Source organism: Scleropages formosus, chromosome 1 (genome assembly GCF_900964775.1).
Source record: "Scleropages formosus chromosome 1, fSclFor1.1, whole genome shotgun sequence".
In the NCBI taxonomy this organism is placed as follows: Eukaryota; Metazoa; Chordata; class Actinopteri; order Osteoglossiformes; family Osteoglossidae; genus Scleropages; species Scleropages formosus.
Window position 1 is genome coordinate 26,182,963 of NC_041806.1, and position 20,045 is coordinate 26,203,007.

General features: G+C 39.7%; 1 protein-coding gene across 2 annotated transcripts in view; it reads right to left on the reverse strand.

Annotated features, from left to right (window-relative positions):
- Positions 1 to 486: 486 nt before the first annotated feature.
- Positions 487 to 20,045, reverse strand: part of LOC108922313 (nck-associated protein 5-like) — a 64,624-nt gene continuing 45,065 nt past the window's right edge. For both annotated transcript variants that reach the window (XM_018732372.2, XM_018732373.2), the window contains 4 exons: positions 16,646 to 19,929; positions 16,152 to 16,207; positions 6,789 to 6,937; positions 487 to 2,411 (listed from right to left, as the gene is read on the reverse strand). In XM_018732372.2, the coding sequence (XP_018587888.2) occupies positions 2,394 to 2,411; positions 6,789 to 6,937; positions 16,152 to 16,207; positions 16,646 to 19,929 (3,507 nt within the window). In that variant the 3' untranslated portion in view covers positions 487 to 2,393. The remainder of the gene's footprint in view (positions 2,412 to 6,788; positions 6,938 to 16,151; positions 16,208 to 16,645; positions 19,930 to 20,045) is intronic.

Genomic DNA, 20,045 nt, shown 5'->3' on the forward strand with positions numbered 1-20,045 from the left:
GCCATCAGAATGAAAGTGACATGATTAGCATGAGCAATATGTTGAACAACCTGTTCTCAGACGGGAGGCCTCTATGTTTAGGTGTTCCGTCTTCGTTCACAGAAGGATGTCTCACCGACTGATGGTTTGAAGATCTCTCGTCTTCAATACCTTTGAAACTCTGTACAGTATAAAGTAATGCTTCTTCAAATAAATTGTTGTTGCTTGCAATAATGAATAAAAATGCCCTGTAATGAAGCAGCATCCTATCCAGGGTGTAACCTGCCCCACATCCTGGACCTCAGATATAAGCTCTGGACCACTGTGATTCTGAACTGGATGGTGAAAAGAAAAGGATTAAAAAAAAAACTGTGAACATACTAAATAGTGTTCAGCTTTAAAGGATGTATAATATATAATTACAAAACCAATTTCTGTCTAAATAACTTGCTTCACAAAGATAAGCCATATGAATTCTAGTAAATGAAGGAAAAATGGCAAATTACAATTCAGGAATTTAAGCTATGTGGTTAGAGGGAGCAAGTGGAAACAACTTAATTTTTGGCACCATCTGTTTCAATAAATATCACACGAAAAAGAACATTTTATGTGTGTGTGTGTGTGTGTGTGTGTGTGTGTGTGTGTGTGCGTGCATGTGGGGCAGCCATTCAATTCATCATCTCAGCAGAGGTAACTCAGATCATTTAAAAATGCATATGTTGAAGTTTAATTGACTCTGATTCTGTTTGATTTTTTTCCTCCACATAGTTGATCTTTTATGTATCTAATAACATAATTGCCAGGGCTAAGCTATTGAATAAAGCTTGAATAAGTCTAAAATGTGTTTGTAATGTAACGCTGCATCGGGATGAGACAGAGACCTCAGACGCCTTTTACTGTAACGTCCGAACTCGGGTGAGAGGGATGGTGATCTCAACAGCAGAGTGATAGACAAGTGAAGAGTGCAACCGAGGAAACAAAGTGTGATGCAATAAACACGGAACAAAGGGATGTAGCAAGTGCTTATTGACAAGGACATAAAGTGAAAGAGAGGGACAAGACCGGGACTTGAACACTGTGGTGTCACACCGACACGACCGAAGCAAGAAAGCAGCAGGAGAGCGTGAGCGATGGCAGTAGATGAGACAGAGGATGAGGATGAGAACAAAGCAACCAGGATGGGAACTTGGGAAATATGTGAGGAAAAAGCCAGACATTCAGTTTTCCCCAGTACATCATTTAGCACTGATCAAGGATCCACCAGTGCACCAGCCTCCCGCCAGCCTTTCGTAGCCTGTGCTGTGAATAAAAACAGTTGCTCTGATTTCTGCCCGCTGCCTCAGAACCAGACCTTTGATTCTTACTGTAGCTGCTGCTCCTGACATCTAATTTCTTATATTGACCGGGTTTTCATTCTGCACCAAGTGTGGTTTGTCATAGTCTTCTGGAAATTTAACGATGTTCTGGATATTTTCACTGTGACTGAGTTTCTGAGGTGTCATCGTGGCTATTACATGTACACACAGTTTATACACACATACATATCCAAAGACGCTGAATTATAGGCTGTATGAATGCTTATCAGCTGGGATCTTGAAAGGCCTTGTCCAGCAGATTTCCAGTAGTTACTAATGAACATTAGAGCAAAAAGAAATCAAGGTATTCAATGAAGAAATGAATGAAACAAAAACTCCTGGACTGGGCCTAACAGGACTGTATACACCGGCACGATGGTATCTTTAAGCCTTGGGCATCACAATGGCACACAGTAACCCTGATGGCTCATAATGCTTGGACTGTTATTTCAGACGTAGGTTTGAATCCAGATCTTGCCCTGGCATATTCCTCCCATGTTCAAGTCTCATAAACCAAACGTGTTTTCAGGTAAACTGGTAGCTTTAAATCATCTGTGATTATTTGTGAATGAATGAGCACATGTGGGACTGCCATGTGAAGGACTGGAAGCCCTCTCATCCAGGGTTTACCAACCAAATGGGCAAAAGGGATGCTCTTGGAATAGGCTCTGGTCCACTGTGACCACTCACTGAACAAATAGACATTGGTGGACGGATGGATCTTTAAAACTGCATGTTTCAGTCAGTCAGTTTTCTGGTTGTTCTTTAAAAGGTTGCATTGGCAGAAGGCTACACAGGCAGGCCAATATCTTCCTTCCCTCAACAACAGTGTCGAGGTCCTCCTGGAGAATCACCAGGCCATGAAAAAAAATATCTCCAGCTTGTCCTGGGTCTGCCCAGGGTCTCCTCCTAGTGGGATGTGTCCGGTTTTACTCCACCTTGAGCTGAACTGAGGACATTCGTGTAATTCTCTTGAATCACCTCAACTGACTTCTCTCAGTCTGGAGGAGTTGCGGCTCTTCTGTGAGACTCTTCCAGATCGGCAAGCTCCTCAGCCTGTCATGGAGTCCAGTGATCCTGAAAAGATATCTTATTTTAGTATTTTGTTTTTTCAGACATTACCGAAAGTTCTTGACCATAGGTGATGATGACGACATAGGTTAAGTGAGAAAATGAGATCTTTGTATGAAGACTCAACTACAGCTTCACCTCATTCTCATTCTTGTCCTGTTTTCCATCACTTATGAAAAAGAACCCATAATACTTGAACTCCTACATTAGGGGAAAATTTTCCACCTTACCTGGAAGGAGGAATATGCACTGTTTCTGGGAGAGGAGCATGACTTCAGACTTGCGTACATTGATATTCATGTCTGTTGCGTCGCACTAAGCAGTGAACCACTCAGTTGCATGCCAAAGGTCACAGTTTGTCGGAGGGGCAAAAGGGATCTCACCTTTAGCCTGCCAATTAGTTACTGGCAACTGGCTCAACGGGCTTACCTGTATCTTGATATCCTACCATTAAATGTCACAGTATGAAGGGGAGCCAAAACAACTTCGGTGCAGTCTGACACCCGCATCAAAATGATGTGATCAGATACAAATCATACTGACATCATGCAAGGACCAGACAGCGAGCATCAGTGGTCCCAGTACCCCATAATCTTGCAGGTCCTCCCATAGTAGCTTTGGTCAAATGCCTTTTCCGAGTCAACAAAACACATGTAGACTGGATTAGCATATTCTGATGTCCCCTCAAACAACCGTGTTAAAGAGAAGAGCTGGTCTAGTTTGCATGGCTAAGATGAAATCTGTACTGTTTTTCCTCAACTGAAACCTCAACTATCAAATGGCATCTCCTTTCCACTGCCATAGTTTAACATTTCCCAGAAAGAGTGTAGCATCATAGTCCTGATGGGGAACTTCAACACACATTAGAAATCATGGAGATACCTGGAATGACATGACTGGGAGGAATAAGTTGCCAGATCTTAGCTGAAATTTTCTGAGTCAGTAGTGTACTGACAATAACAACCGTCACACTGAAGCAAAGCAGGCCTATGAGTTTACCTGGAACAAGAGAACTTTAGGCCAAAATTTTATTGACTTTATAGATGTGGCTTCTGACTTGAGGCCATATGTTCTGGATACTAAAATGAAGTGAGGGGCAAAGCTGTCAACTGTTCACCACTTGGTGGTGAGTTGGGTTCAACCAGATGGACCTGGGAGAACTAAACGTTCTTTGAAGGGTACCTTTAAATAATTGGCGGACAGCTCAATGTAAGATTAATTCAATACGGTCTTCCAAGAAAACTTCACCCTCATTCCAATTAAGAATGTATACAATGAGTGAGAGTGAACAATGTTCAAGGACCCAGTTATAGATGCAGCTGCTAAAAGCTGTGTCTTGAAGGTAACTGATAACTCACATGGTGACAACCCTGGAACCCACTGGTGGCCACCATTGGTGAGGAAAGTTATTAAGCTGAAGAAGGAGACCTTCAGGGCAATGGTTCCAGGGAACCTGCATATTTGCTCAATTTAATTCATATCTCAAGGGAATTTAATCAGCAAACTACTGGTCACAAGTCCAGTTCCTTCACAGCTAAACCTCTTTCTGACAGTTTCTGGAATGAATGCCAGTACAAATCAGGAATCACAACACATTTCTCCAGGGAATGCCGTGAGCCCCTCCCAGACTGAATACTGTTGAGCTTCTTGTGCTGGTTAGCTATGCATAGCCTATTAATGCCTTCAGGCAATCTCAGTTTTTCACATGTTGAGTGCCGCACACAGATTTACACATTGATAAGTCTAGAAGGAAAAAACAGCTGCAAATTGTCACAAGTGCCTAAGAATTCCTCAGTAATCATTCTGGGAATTTTAATGACCCTGTTTTTTCTTCTACCCCTTTTACCTGTTCCCTTTTTCAAAGCCTTTGCCTGCTGAAAAATATCCCAACCTACACTGCCAGATTTACATACAAATCAAGCCATGTTTTATTTTTTGCCTGACCCCTGTTTACATTGTAATGTTTTGCCACAATTTGTCATAGTGACAGGGTTCTTCTTGTTAACAATGCACACTTTAACTGAAGTCTTACAAGTAGGTATTAATCCATGAAATATATTTATTATTACCACAGGATTTCTCAGAATTCACTGAATTTCACACTTTTCACTTGTGTTAAATGGAACTGGTATTTAGCAATACTGGTGCTGGTTCACATCTTAATCTGTTTTATTATGTGAGAAATTTAAAAAAGCACAACTCAATTACATGATAAACATAATTACAAAATCATTCACATATTTGCAACTATGTCTCTCTTTCTCCTAAAGTAATGCACAAATTGTATTTCTCTGAGATGTACGTCGCTTTGGAGAAAAGTGTCTGCTAAATGAATAAATGTAAATGTAATTAATCACTGTAAAATGAGAAAAGTGTATTCTCTGTCTAGTAATTATAAGGAGACATAAGTTTAACATTTTACATTCGATATTCATCCAGTGCTTCGATCAAGAAAGGCTCATTAATAACATCAGTGTGGAAAAAATTTTACTTAGACATTGGTGATAAAGCTCATGACAAAGAATTGCTGAGCTCTTATTTACCTTGTTTTATGAATGCGTTTACCTTTAATTAACCAACCGGTCATCTTCACAGCTGCCCTGGGGCGAGGTGTTGGTGCGTATCTCTACATTGCTGAACAGCAGCAGGTGCTTTATTGTCTGTGCCACGTGCAGTCTGTGCACTTAATTCAATTATCCACTTATCCTGGTCATTTTATGCACTACTAGAATGGCATAGCAGGCCAGATGGGCATCTTCCTTCAAACGAATTACGTGTTTAGTGAAGGACATTGCTGTTAAAAAAGTTACTGCTTCATAACTGTCTGACCTGTCTTATTGTCTCTATTCATTTAAAGTCGAACAAATGAGAACCAGCTCTGCCTTGTGCTTTATTCAGCAGGACTATTCCTCGAAAAAACAGTGGAACAAGGTCATGCCCATTTTGAAGCAGTGTCTTCAGTCCTGCAATAAAAGTAATCAGAATGTTTGAATGTCTTTGCAGTAAATGATGTATGTATGGTAGAGCGTCAGCCACATGAAGTACTGGGTGGGTTACAGTGCTGTTCCTAAACTGGTTCCTCAGGTTGTGAACAGCTGACTTACAAATAGAAAATAACACAGCCAGGACAGGACGCCAGTCCGTAGCAAGGCACCCCAAGCGGGACTCAAACCCCAGACCCACCGGAGAGCAGGCACAGGCCAAACCCGCTGCGCCACCGCACCCCTCGCTATGTTTTATACTTTGTTGATTTTTTTTTCAATGCAATTTCATTTCTTTATTTTTAAAACGTTTCTTGTGGAGTGAATGTGGCCTATAGGGGGTGCGGTGGCACAGTGGGTTGGACCGCAGTCCTGCTCTCCGGTGGGTCTGGGGTTCGAGTCCCGCTTGGGGTGCCTTGCGACGGACTGGCGTCCCGTCCTGGGTGTGTCCCCTCCCCTTCAGCCTTACGCCCTGTGTTGCCGGGTAGGCTCCGGTTCCCCGTGACCCTGTATGGGACAAGCGGTTCTGAAAATGTGTGTGTGTGTGTGTGTGTGTGTGTGTGTGTGTGAATGTGGCCTTAATTGGAGCGGCAAAAATATGCGAGGTAGATGGGCGCAAGGACAATAGGGGTGTGGGATCACCTCAATTCAACTCACTTTTACAGTTTTTATACCTTGGGGCTGATGTTCACGTGTGGTAATGACATTTTGATGTGGTCAGGTGTCAAAAATGAGTTTGTGGGACATAATAGTTTTATTTTCAGTTTAAATCAGTTTTAACAAAGTTGAAAGGTAACACAAAAATAGAACTACTTGTAGAGAGGGAATACCTGCTCTTTTTTAGTCTTGTCTTATTTCTTGTCTTACAGATGCTTTGTTCCCTAAATTCGCTGCCTTCTCTCTCTTAGTTTGTTTGTTCCTCTTCTGGTCCCACTACCCTATTGTTGTTACTGCTGAAAATTTTTACAGCACCTCTACTTTTAAGGGCAAGAATTTACAGTAAGAAAACTTACATGTGCTGTACGTTGCATAGTCATTAAGGTCAAACTAGTCAAACTAGAGGAGAGAAGCGTTGAAATAAGTCTTACAAGGGTCACCAAAGACCATTGGCAGGTGTACACACACACACACACACACACACACACATTAGCTGAAGCCACTTATCCCAAGTGCGGTCGCAGCAAACCAGAGTCTAACCCAGCAACATAGAGAGTAAGGCTGGAGGGGAAGGGTATACACCCAGGACAGGACGCCAGTCCATCACAAGTGAGACTCGAACCCCAGACCTGCCAGAGAACAGGACCCAGCTAAACCTGCTATGCCCCCCTTGGTGGATGTAGTCTGGTTTTAAGATCTCACATATTAGTGGTGTCCAAGTGACACCTCACACAAAGAGACCAACCTGGGAAGGTATTTTGTATCTAGGGTGGGAGGTCAAAGTTGGAGTCACTGGAGTCTCAGGTGAACCAGCAATTTCCCCCCCTGAATTGAACTCCAATTTGGGAAAGGTGCCGATGCCGCTGTCCAAGGTCCTCATCTGGCATCTGGAGCCTAGCAAACAAAAGATGTTTAGATACGTGTTAGAGAATATGTGTAGCCTCCAACTTTAATATAAATATCAGTCTGTTCTTGAATTGGATGCCCATGTGCTGTTATTGCATCACGCTTAAGACCACTGTGCAGAATATACATCCAAATATAATAACTCACAATACGATGCCAGTAGTACTTTGTGAACTTAAAAGTCAGACTAGTCTCCGTTTTAGTTCCATGGCAAATTAAGCTGCTTGCATCAGTAATGTTTCAAACATTTACATTGATTTATTTAGCTGATACTTGTCTCCAGTGTCACTTGCAACATGAAGCTACTTATCATTTACCCACTTACACAGTAGGGTAATTATATAACTGTAGCAATTCAAGGTATTTTTTACCTTGCAGAAGGGCAGAAGGGGAAGAAGTGGGGCAAATCTGTATCCTTTGGCTCCAATGGCAGCAGCTTTAATTATTCTCGCTCGCTGCCCCAACAATTTCGACATAAAAGAAATCCTTTTTTTAATAATGTGCAATCAAACTTGCTCTGCCCCTTCTTTTAGTTGTGTTAATTAAGAATTTCTTTCACTTTTCTGCACTCTCTGAGACTCTTTTGCACATAAATTTCAGTTTGGCCAACCAGTACATTACTTTGGCGTGTCTTTGACACAGAGGCTTGGTAAATGCTCTCTTCACTTTGTGTCACTGTGTAACTTTGTGTACATTTCTGCATCTTGCATGTAAAAGCGTACTGTACTCTATTTGACCAACTGTCATTTCAGGTATAATGGACTCATTAACTATAACTTTGCTGGTTGATTTCTATGGCAACAGTTGAGTCAACTCTTGGCACTCAAATTGCTCTGCTCATTTGTTTTGTTGTGTTAATTAAGAATTAATTTACCCTCTCAGCTGAATAGTCTGGCTTTTATTGCAACAACCATCAATATGGCAGAAACATCAGCAGCAGCCTCATGCAGGAAAAATTGAGGGTGCATCGATGAGAAAGCTCACCTGCAGTTTGCGTACGTATGATTTTTATGCAATGTCTATTCTTTTGGTGTAGTAGGTTACATTTACATTTACATATATTTATCTAGCAGACGCTTTTCTCCAAAGCAACTTCCAATGAACTCTACATAGTGTCATCAGGCCACACACCTTATTCACCAAGGTGACTTACGCTGCTAGATACACTACTTACAATGGGTCACTCATCCATACATCAGTGAAACACATTGTCTCTTGCGTGCACCCAAAATGCATGACTTTGTAGTTGTTTCTACCAACCAGTTCTACAAAATTAGCAGTGGCAACATCAAAATGCATCTTCTGGAAAGAAGATTTAATTTATCCTCCTCTCTCCTCATAGTGTCAGAAGTTCTTCAGACCGTTCGAGCTCCCTCCCTCTCTTCTCTTCTCTTGTTTTTTTTACCTCTCCACTGCATTTGACACAGTCAACCACCACAGCTTCCTTACCTTGCTGGAATGCCTTGGTATTGAGAGACTATCATAGAAATGGTTTAAATCCTACCAGTCAGGTAGCTCTTACTCGGTTATTTTGTGCGACTCCTTTCCCTCCCCTCAGGATCTCGAAACAGGTGTTACACAGACTTTACACTTCTCTATCTGTGCTGTTTCCCTTCGCTCTGCCATTACCTTCCTTGGCTTCTCCTACGCTGTCCACATGATATACAGCTTTACCTACGTATCTTTTCCCCCAAGTGCTACAGCTATATCTTGTCTGGTCGTCCAGTCTCTGCCATGAAGCCTCTCCAGCTGTTCCAGAATGCTGTTAGTATAAGTTGTGTTTGACCTGCCCAAGCATTCCCATGCATCTTCCCTCCTTGTTTCACCCTGCTGGATTTCTGTTGCTGCCTGTATCAAGTCCAAGATTTGGGTCATGGCCTAGAAAACGATCAAAGAACTATGGTCACGATGCCCACAGAACCCGATCTGATCCTACACCCCAGTATTTCTTCATTGAAATAGATTTCTTTATTCAATGGTTTGCCCCCCCCCCCCCCCCCCCTCATAAGGGGTCCAAAATCTAAAGCCTGTCATTTCTCAATCTTGGCACCAACGCGGTGGAATGAGCTCCCTCCGTCCCACAACTGCTGAACACCTTCCAGTATTCAAGAAAGATCTTGAAACGAAACCTAAAACTCTTTCACCACCTGCCACTATTTATCTGTCACATGTTTTTAAGACTCCTGTGTTGGTAGCTACTAACGTCTGGACTATGACAACGGTACCATGAAAACAGAAAAGCTGTGCCTCAGTTATAGTATTTATGTTTCTCTGCCTTTTGTTTATTGGAAGATGCCCTTTTCTTTACTCTCACTTTTTGCTATGGAGAAAAGCATCTGCACAAATGCACAAATGTAAATGTGAAAATAAATTTAGCTCACAAAATATAGACAAATAAGTTATAACAATTATTGATTTGAAATTGAATGACCTTGAACTAGGGAAGAAAGGTTTCACTCAAACCTTTAAATATAAGACCCTTTGAGACTGTGGCTATGACCCATAGTCTGATCTATAACAAACATGAAAGACCCAAATGCACCAAAAAACCTGAACTGTATCCCTGGATTTGCATTGAAACATACTGTTAACTTACTTACTATTACCTTACTGGAATTGAAGTCTGTCCTTAAACTGCCTTTTTTGGTAACATTTGTACAATAAATACAGATCTGGAAAAGTATTCCACTGACATTTTGGTGGTTCTTTCCTGTTAAAATGAACTTTCCTCCATGTAAAGTTTTGCTGTCTTTTTCTTCTGCCTTCTACTGTGGTTCCATTACACTCAAAGTTCAGTTTTACACATTGCTAATACGAGTGTGAATGAATGTCCTATTCCAAGTTCTCTCGTTGTACCTCCTACACCCTGGTTATGTTTCCAATGCAGTGCTTCAGGAAGCCTTGCAACTGAAACATGGAGAACATTCACACAGCAGATGGCCTGGTTGGCTGTTGGAACAAAGTACCCTGTTGGTTTATGAAGCAGATGAATCTGTAATGATTAATCTTTCATTGCTATTTCAAAGCACTGTACTCCAGAGCTAACAAAGCATTATACTGTGTAGTGAATGAACATTTAAACACATGTACATTGTCTTTGGACACAATCTTGCTGTATGACCTTTACGTGACATATCGTGACGATCCATTCCATTTTTGTCCTTCATCATTGTGGCTTGGCCAAAGTACACACACACACACACACACACACACACTTGTTCTGCCAGTACACTGAAGGAGTTGTAGCGCATGTTTCACATTTTACAACACTTAAGTATACTGCATGTAGTCAATTTTTCATGTGTTCACTTTTGGTCAGATATGGGTCTCTTTTCTCTGTCACATGCTTTTAAGCATGAATGTTTCCAGCACAAGGATTTCTCAGGAGATGTGGAAGCACTACTACTTCTGTGTGTTAAAAAAGAGAACTGGAAACTCACAATTTCAATGACAGATGATGCTAAATAACAACAAAAAACAACCATTTACTGGCAGTGTGCAAATAAATGAGAAGTTATCCTTTCTACATAACCTTACATAATCATAATTCGGATGAAGATCTTGCTACCTTGTGTAAGTGAATCTAGCTTGAGTGAGAAACTGATATAATAACATTCATTTTGTTGCGTGCCTTATATGCTGACACTAATCCTCACAATTATATGACCAAACCAATAGGCTCTAAGAGTTATTTCCACCCCTTTGTCTGATCTACTGGTAAAATAAATTGGCATATACAGTTTCTGAAAATCCAGTGAAACAGATGATGTCATGTAAGAACTTTAGATACCAACATGTCATCGTCCCACAACTGATGTACATCAGTGAGGCTCGATCGCACAGTCACACGTCTGTAGTGCGTCCCCTTTTTCCACAAATATAACAGTAATTGTGAACTACAGATTTCTTAAAAATATGTGTGAATTCATGTCAAATATTGCAATCTTGAAATCAAAATAATACGTTTCCAAATAATACTTTTGACTAATATGTTGACTAAAGTTTTGACTAGTATGTACTGTTATGTACGCTACAGCCTAGTCAAAACAATAAAAAGGATAACATTAAGTTCTTTGAGGGATCTAAGCAATGAATGATTTACAGCTCGGTAACCATGCACATAAACCACGTAAAGAAAAGTACCAGAGCATCTCCTAACGTTCTACAGTTTTATCTCAGACAGCCTCAAATAGATACAGCTTAAATATGTATGATTCATTTCATTCAGAGAGCTGGATAAATGTGCTTCAGTGGAAGAATTAAAAATCAAGGTAATTAAAATAAGGAGCACATGAAGAAATTTATTGCGGCTCCACTTTCCTGTAACGTGTAGTAAAAAAGTGAAATGAAGTCCACTTTTACACGTTTTACAAGACTGCCAGTGAAAACAATTAGCCAGAATACTTTAGAAGAAGGAATTTGTTAGAAATTTAATTTGTTAGAAAAACAAATTAAAGCCACCCAACAATTACATGGCAGCATTTGGCTCCAAGGAGTCATGCTGGCACTTTTCCAACTGCATTTCGCTTATTCTATAAGTCAGTGTAAAAAGTCCAAATTTAATGCACTTCTGTCACTTCAGAGAGACCCCTGCCAAAGAGTCACTTTGTGGTGTCATATTCACTGTTCTTTTCAGGTAGTGTCCAAGAGTCAAATTACTGCTGAAATACCCGAAATCTTTCTTTCAGTCAAAGAAATAGCCTTAAATCCCAATTCATGTAAATATGAGAGGACTTTTACTGCTAAATAGGATAATCTAGTGTCTATAAAATAAATGCTTTTTTGTAAAAAAGAAAATACCTCTTTCATACACAAATAAGTAACCTGCTAACAAATTAATCTAATAGGCCATAACAAAATTTAAAAAAAAAACATTCACTTATCAGCCCTGCATTTTGAAAAAAATGTTTTTATTGTTTATCAAAAAAGTGGTGATTCTACCTAATTTTATGCTGCTGACTTAAAAATGCCATCAAAAATTGTATCACGTCAAGTTTTTATTCAGAATAGGTTTCTCATATTTCAAAATAGGTTCAGAATTATTCTTTACTGGTGTGGCACTTAGTACCATAAACAAATGATCTGAAGACAAATATTAAATATTTCTTTTCTTCAAAAAATTGAGAAATGTAATTAGAAATGGAAATAAGTATGGTAAGAGCTTATTACACCATATATGAACATAAATATTCATGGATTCAACAGTAAGATTGGTTCAGTCGTCAACTTTAGTGTAGTGCCATACACAAAATTGTCCTCCATATTAAAAAACTGTCTGATCTCCTTCTCCCTGTTTCTGTAGAAAGAAAATGTTGTTCATAGGGGGTAAATTAATTTTTCTCACTTTTTCAGCCTTGAATCCAACCATTACGCAGCCTCCTTTAGTAAATCAACTTCACGAACCAAATCATTCAGTTCACCCTGACTGAACAATTTTGGTATCTTCAAATTCTCCATCATCCGTGTATGGTTCTGCAGGTGAAAACTGTTCAACGTCATCAGTGTCATCGGTCAAGGCCGTGAAAACAGAAACAAGTACTTCTTCAGAATGAGAACTGGTCTTATACTGATGGCCGATTTGGGTAACATTGTCGATTTTGTCTTCAAACTAAACCCAGAAATGTTGACCAAACAGAAACTGCAGTCATCCAAGTGATTCTTTGGTTCTCTCCACACCATTGGAATGGCAAAGTTCAAGCTTTGTCTTTTTCCTTTAGTCCATTGTGTGCGATCTTCAACGCAAGAGCGACACACTGAGTGTGGTGCCCGGAGCTCACCTTGGTCGCCCACTTTCATTGCAAAATAAGCAAGGTAAGCCTTCCTCACAAATCTGTCACATTGTGTTGCAGTTTTGATGCAGTGAAACATTCACAGATACAATAAAACATATCCAGATCATGTCTGCACTTTCTTCTCGCGCTGGCCATGTTGTCACATGTACAGACAACGGAAGGGAGATGTGATCCACTATTATTCTTGATCTTGTGAAAATCAACCCAACTCATGACTCTGCTAATAGCACTCAGGTCACTGGAAAGTCACAGTCACCCATTTGTGGCAAAAGCTTTGATGAAAAGGAGACAAACTTCTGGTTATTGCTCTCACGGTGGTTATTGTGGATAAAAATCTACCAAAAAATATGTGGTGTAAATTGTGAAAAAAATTTGATGCGCTTGATAAAAATGGCTGTTATTTTTTGATTCAGAGTCACAAAGTTAGAGGAGAACAGGTATTACAGGTGATGCAAGGCGGGGAAGTTATGATAGAAAGACAAGCGAAAAGAACATAAAAATATACGGGAAAACTATTTTGCACCATGTGTTTCTTTCTATTTGCTGTTGGCACAAAGGGACTGAGTTGATAACAACATTTACATAATAAAACTGAGCTGGTAAAGACACATCAAGTCATTCATTTGCTTTTCATGCCTCAAGTAGAACATAGAAAAACCATATTGTACCACCTAAAAAACCAGCTGGTAATACTGGAAAGAGTATCGGAAACAAAAGTGAGGCAAGAAGGGAACAAAACAACTTCACAGATCTGATGGCTGTTCAAGGTGTCAACACATAATTGTGTTTTGCAGAGAATGTGTAAAAGCTTGCATGAAGGAGGTACATTTTTCAAAAGTCCTCCTATTGGCAATGAAATATCTAATCTTCATTCAAACAATTGGAGGAGATGAATCTAATTATAGATACTGAATATCCTCTCTTCAGTAATTGCATTTGACACTGACAAACTTTTATTACTTCTGAGGATTTAATATTTGAAACACTTAATTTGCCAGTGAAAAGTGTGAGCTTTGATACCATCTGAATAATACTTTAATTAGTAAGCATGTAAGTGTTGCCACATTATTCCCATATAGCCCAGCCAATTAGAAAACCATCTGATTGCAGGACTGGCAGACAGTACTGTACAGTCAACTGTGACCGAAGCACAACACACATCCGGCACGTAAACATCACCTCCAAAATCTGGCCATGCGCAGGCACAACTTTACTATATAGATGTACGAGACACACTCATGGGCTAATCATGCGAAACACGCTTTCTGCGGTTCCTGTTAAAGACTTTCTAAACACCCGCATGATGTGGCCCGGGCCGAGAAGGAATTTTATTTTTTTTTCCATTTAAAGAAAAACTCCTACCTATGACATGGTCTTCATGTGTTGGTTTGAAAGTGGGCTGATCTTCGTTCTCAGTTATACTATTTATCTCCTGCGTTACAGTCTTAGCCTGTTTGCATGACAAACACAAGTTATACAATTACAAATGCTTCCTTAGCATGAATTTGGAGATGGTGGCTGCAAAGTATACAGAACCAGTGTATAAATGCATCAGTCTATTTCACAGAGTTTAAATTAATAATATAAAATAAAATTAAATTAAATTGAATCAAACTTTTGATGTTACCCGAGCATTGTTTTACTGTGGACATGAATGAGACACATTATTTGATATCCCAACACATATCTTTCCACGTGTCCTTTCCACTTTGGTTTTTATTCAGTTTCCATCATATACACTCATTAGTCATGTAATAAATCTTCAGAGATAAATAATTCACACGTTTATTTTTAATTTTGATTGCATTTTGTTTACTTATACGTTTTGTTTTGCAGACAATTATATTCAGGACACGCAGTTTGCTCTATTGGTGACCAATTTAAAAAAGGCTAGTTTTGCACGAATGTATGGAATTAATCAGTTATCAGTCTGGACTGAATAAGAGTTGATGCAGAAGATGTTATCTTATTTTCAGACATTTTACATTAGTTTTAATTCTAATGTAGATGAAAGCTAAAAGTTAAAATAAAAAAATCATAGTGAGTATTTTTAATTTTCGATGTTTGCAAAACCAAAGGGGTAAATTGAGGGGTTTCTGTGCTATTAAGCTTTAATTATCTTTTATTAAGATGAAATGTAGACTGAAAGCAAACAAATCTCTAACATCCCGAGTCACTAATAATGTGAAGATAGAATTTAGTAACATTACAGCTGGAAACATAACTGTGATCATACACAAATTTGGGAGGATAATGTGTCAGTGTAAAGATTATCGGCATAATACTTGTCATGTGCATCATTTTGCAGGAAAGGCGGAAATCTCGGAAATGAGTCTCCCAGAGCGGAACACGTAAGTTTAAAATGTATTATTCTTTTGTTATATTTCAGTGCGGAGAAGATACAGAAAACGCTGTCAGGACAGAATTAAATGGCTCTTTGTTCAGCTGAGTGTCTTCAGATAAGAGCTCTGCTTCACTATCATAGTTGTGCATCAGCTGGATTGAATTTCCTGCATATTGCTGTCAGACGTTTAATCTCTCTCCTGTCTCTGTGTCCATCTGTCCATCTGTCTGCGTGTGTGTGTGTGTTTGTGTGTGTCTGTGTATATGTGTTTCTCTTTCTCTCTCTTGCAAACTCTGTTTTTTATTTCTTGAGACACTGCAAGGTCATCCTTTAAATATGACCCTCTGTTCAGCCCTGTGTACTGGATGAACTTTAAGCAAATTAAGAGTCGGTTTCTGTGTGCTGTATTCTGTTTACTTCAGTGACACATCCTGAACCGAAAGGGATCATCGTGACCTTGTGAAATGTCACAGGAAACCAACAGTCATTCAAATGAACAAATGGGTGTTGAGGAGGACAAAAGAACAGGCAGTTTTTTTTGCATGCAAATGACTGCTTTAGGGATCTGTGAATGACTTTCATAGAAAAGACAATGTTATAGACATGGAACATTAAAATTCATTCAAACTGCTTTAAAATGACAAGTCTGAAGTTCTTAAGGTACTTTTGAAATAAGAAAAAAATTTCCAGAACCTAATCATTTATACAAGAAAAAAAAAAATTCTCTTAACATTCCGTTCATTAAGAACTGTTACTTTCGAAAGTGGACCATCTGTCCCGGGCTCAGGAATTTATATCATTATTAGATAGGAAAAACCAAGGCAAATCATTTAACCTAACATATACCAGCATCAAATAAATTATATGATACAAAGTTATTGTTATTTTCATGTTTAAAAATAAGTTTTTCAATGGGAACATAAAAAAATACAAATCTACATTGCATTATTTTACGAAAGGAAAATTACACTTACTATAGAATCACTTTGTGTTTTTACATGCACCTGAGTTCTTGACATTTTCTTTCTGATGTCCTGTTTAGTTACAGGGACACCGTGAGACTCACTTTTGTATGAAAGAAGCTTTGATCCATTTTTTGTCTGCTGAGTCACTTCAGGAAGTCTGAAAAATGATGATGGTAAAAAGCAATTTCACTCATAAAATACATAAAATTGTCAATCAGCAGTTATAATGTTGGAGGAAATCTTATTTGTCCATTTCTGAATTCAGTGAATGAGAAATGTTTTGAATAAAAATTAATCATTTTCACATTGTATATCAATTTAGTGTGAGATATGTAATGATTTTTTTCCCTGACTTTGAGATCTGAACACAGAACAAATTTAAATAGATGGCACAAATGTTTCAAGTTTAGGCATCCTGATGTGGATATTTCAAAAAGTTCTTTTCATACTTTCATACATTTATTTTTCACATTGACAGCAAGTAAAGTCAGTAGAAGAGGATTAATGCCTATCTTTATTTTTACCTTTTCTACTAATGTTTTCATCATCCTTTATTGGAGTAGCATACAAACCAAGAGAAACAGAGAAAATGTACCTGTTAAAATTTTCTTTCATGAAAGCATCTTTTCCAGTGCGAGATGCCTGTTGCTGTATCTGATCTGATGCATTTCCCATATGAATATTGCAGGCACCCATCACTGGATCTACCTTGTTGCTGGCCTTTGAAATGTTTACTTCTTGACTATCTTTATGCTTTGTGCCATTTTTCTTTTTATCTTTCTTCCTGTCAGACTTCACCTGTCTCAATCCTACAGCTGAGGTAGTCTTGGCTTCTGTGTTCTGCTGTTTTCCCTTTGGAGGATCTGTTTTCTTTCCACTTGGAGCTGGCAGCTTGCTTTTACGGAAGCCAAACCAGTTAGCCAGAGACAGAGCAGCTTTCTGTTTGGTCTCAGGGGCTTGTGTTTTGTCCTGTCCTTGACATTTCTGCATGTTCTCCTCAATACCCATCATGACCTTTTCCTCAACAGTGGAGGCTGACACGCTTAAGGATGTCCCTGGCTTCTCAGGACTTACTTTGCTGTTGACTTGTTTTGTTTTATTCTTCACCAAATCCATTTGGATGGGGCTCTGCAAAGGATTCTTCATAGCTTCATTCGCTTGGCAGGCAGGAAATGGTGACGTGTCAGAAGAAGAATGGGGCAGTACTTTCATTGGTCGCCCACTGTTCTTGAGACCAAATTTGTTAGCAAAAGTGAAGCTGTGGACTTCATTTTCAGTCAGTGGACAATGAGCTTCATTCTTAGTTATGTTGCTTGCTCTGTTTTCTGAGACAGGGAGAGCACTCTGGCTACTGGAGCTGGTCAGTTTGTGAGCATCTGCCAGACTGCGTCGACAGTCAGCTGGAATCTCTTCTGGACAACTAAGGCTCGCGAGCTGGGAACTATTTACAAATAAGTGCTGTCTGTTTCCGTTCTCACCCATGTTCATAATGATGCGCTTTCGAACCTTTCCAACCCCACCTGAAGTGCTCATACTGGGTTTTTCTGGGTTGTGATTGCTGAAACTTTGACTGTGTGGTTTGGCGCCTTTCCTTCCCAAAGCAGGTTTTAAATCCAGTTTGCCTGAAGCCAAGCTGGATTTCAAACTTTTATGATCAACTATCTCATCTTCAGTTGAGTTGTTTTCTGGCAATACTTGGAAGAGTTGTTCTCCATACATTGAGTTACAACGAGTGCCACCTCTTCTACCAAGTTTTGATTTCTCTTGAGTCCTTTGCTTTGTATCCCATCCGTTTAAAGCATTTTTCCCTTTAGAGGCAGTGTTGATGTGATCTTTTTCATACTTTAATGGTGTTGTGGGGTTTTTCACTAGTGAAAGGGGTAACTTAACAAGTCCTTTCAAGCTAAGAGGAATTTGGGTCTTTGACACATTCTCTGCTGAGTTCTGGCAGTCTACATTTAAGTCCGTGCAGCTGGATGTTGGCTGAGGAATCTTTGTCATCAGTTCTTGAGACAAAGCAAGGTATTGAAAGTGATCTTGCATAGACGTTGGATAGCCGCTCGAAGTCTTGTCCACCAGTGCAGCTCCATTTTCAAATGTCTGCACTTTTTTTTTACTGTGCTCCTGTGGAGAAACATTATCGCTGACATGTGGAGCAGATTTATTTTTCATACCTCTGAAAGATAACTCATTTGTGTCACAATGGCACCCTAAACCTGATGGGGCGTCGTAGGGTTTTTTAGTAGCATCTTTTGGTTTACCATTTGTTGGAATCTGACTTGAAGAAGACTTTTGAAGCTCATTATTAGGGTTGTATACCAAGTTCAGAGGTACTGCTTTTGTGCTACAGCTCACAGCAAAGGACTCAGAATTTTTTCCGATAGGAGAGGCTAGATGTTGTACGTCACATAGTGATGAGGAGGAGCAAGTGCCACCATCATTCTTGTTTGGCAGATTGTTGTTTGGCTGGGATACTTTGGGGCTCTGAGAACAGATAGTGCTAGCTAGACTGACAAATCCTGACATCTTACTGGGAGGAGATGTGGGGGACTTCTGGGTAGTGAAACCAATGTTTTCACCACCACTGCTGCTTACCTCAGTGGCGGTGACATTTGAAATCTTGTAGATAGATTCCTCTCTCTGGAAATGTGTCTTAGCAATGTTTGCTTTTGAACAGTTATGCGTGGGAGGTACAGCCTGGATTTTGTGATCAGGAGTATTATGGACCCTTACTGGTTTCTGCTTTTCTGGAACATGTATCTCAAGTTGCTTCAAACTGTCACCCATACATTGATTTTGGCCAGTGGCAGTTCTGCAAGAGATGTTTTGGGTCTGAAGCTCAAGTGGCCTTCCTTTTATCTGTAAGATAGAATGGTTTCTTAAATTTCCTCCTTTCTCACAGTTAAGGCTTCCTAGAGGTGGCAGCTCGTTGGGTTCGTCATTGTATATGCTCTGCACCTCACTGATTTGAAATATATGCTGTGAATTGAGTTCTATGGGTTTTTCGTTCCCTGCATCAATTATCGACATTGTGTTTTCTTTCAAACACGCATTCATTCTAAAGGGGTTGAAGAGGCTAAAAGGCCTCTCCTTGCTTTCGGTGGAATGAAATCGGCTATGGTTTTTCCATCCACTCTGGGAGGTAAGTGGCTCATCTACCTTTGAGAGTTTTTTGAGATCCCATTCAAGCTGTTCTGTATGCTGGCCATTACTGCTGTCCAGTTGGGGTTCAGCTTCCAACTCATCTGTCTCTGACATTTGAGGTTTTGCTTGGAACCTTATAGAGTCTGCCTTCAAATGCAGAACTGTGGAACTAAGGTTGTCACAGTCTTTCTTTCTGGACTCGAAAACATTGCTGAATCTCAGGAGCTTCTTAGTGAAGTCTTTGGTGTTGTAAGTTGAGAGCAGATTAGTTGGATTGGATCGCAGTTGGTCAACATTTTTGATGTCATTCTGATCACATTTCCATCTGCAGAAGGTGTTGGATACATCGTGATTGCAGCAGTCCTTGGCACAAATATTGTGTTGATTGCTCAGGTCCCAGGATGACTCATCTGCATCATCCGAGTCATACAGAACCTGATCTTTAGATCCAGTTAGCCTTGACAGTTTTCCTATTTGAAAGGGTTTGGTTGTTCTCTTTTTCCTTATGTTGGTTCCCAAAGAATAGATCCCTTCATTGGACTTCATGTAGTCTTTGTAGCCTGATTTGGAATGAAGGCAGGATGGTTTTTTTTGACTGTACCTCTGTAGCATCTTTAGACCTGCCAAGATGTGGTATTCCTTCTTTTGGGACCATAGTTGTTCCTCACTTAGTCGATGTGTGTCACTAGGGGCAGATGTCCCAAAACTAACTCTTTTCTTCCATGTGAAGGAGGACTGTGATGGGAAAAACAAAGACCCAATATGTGCATGTCTTACTGATATGAAGCTAAGATACTTGTTCTTTTTTCAGTTTTATTTGTTATTTATTAATAAATCTACATGTCCACATA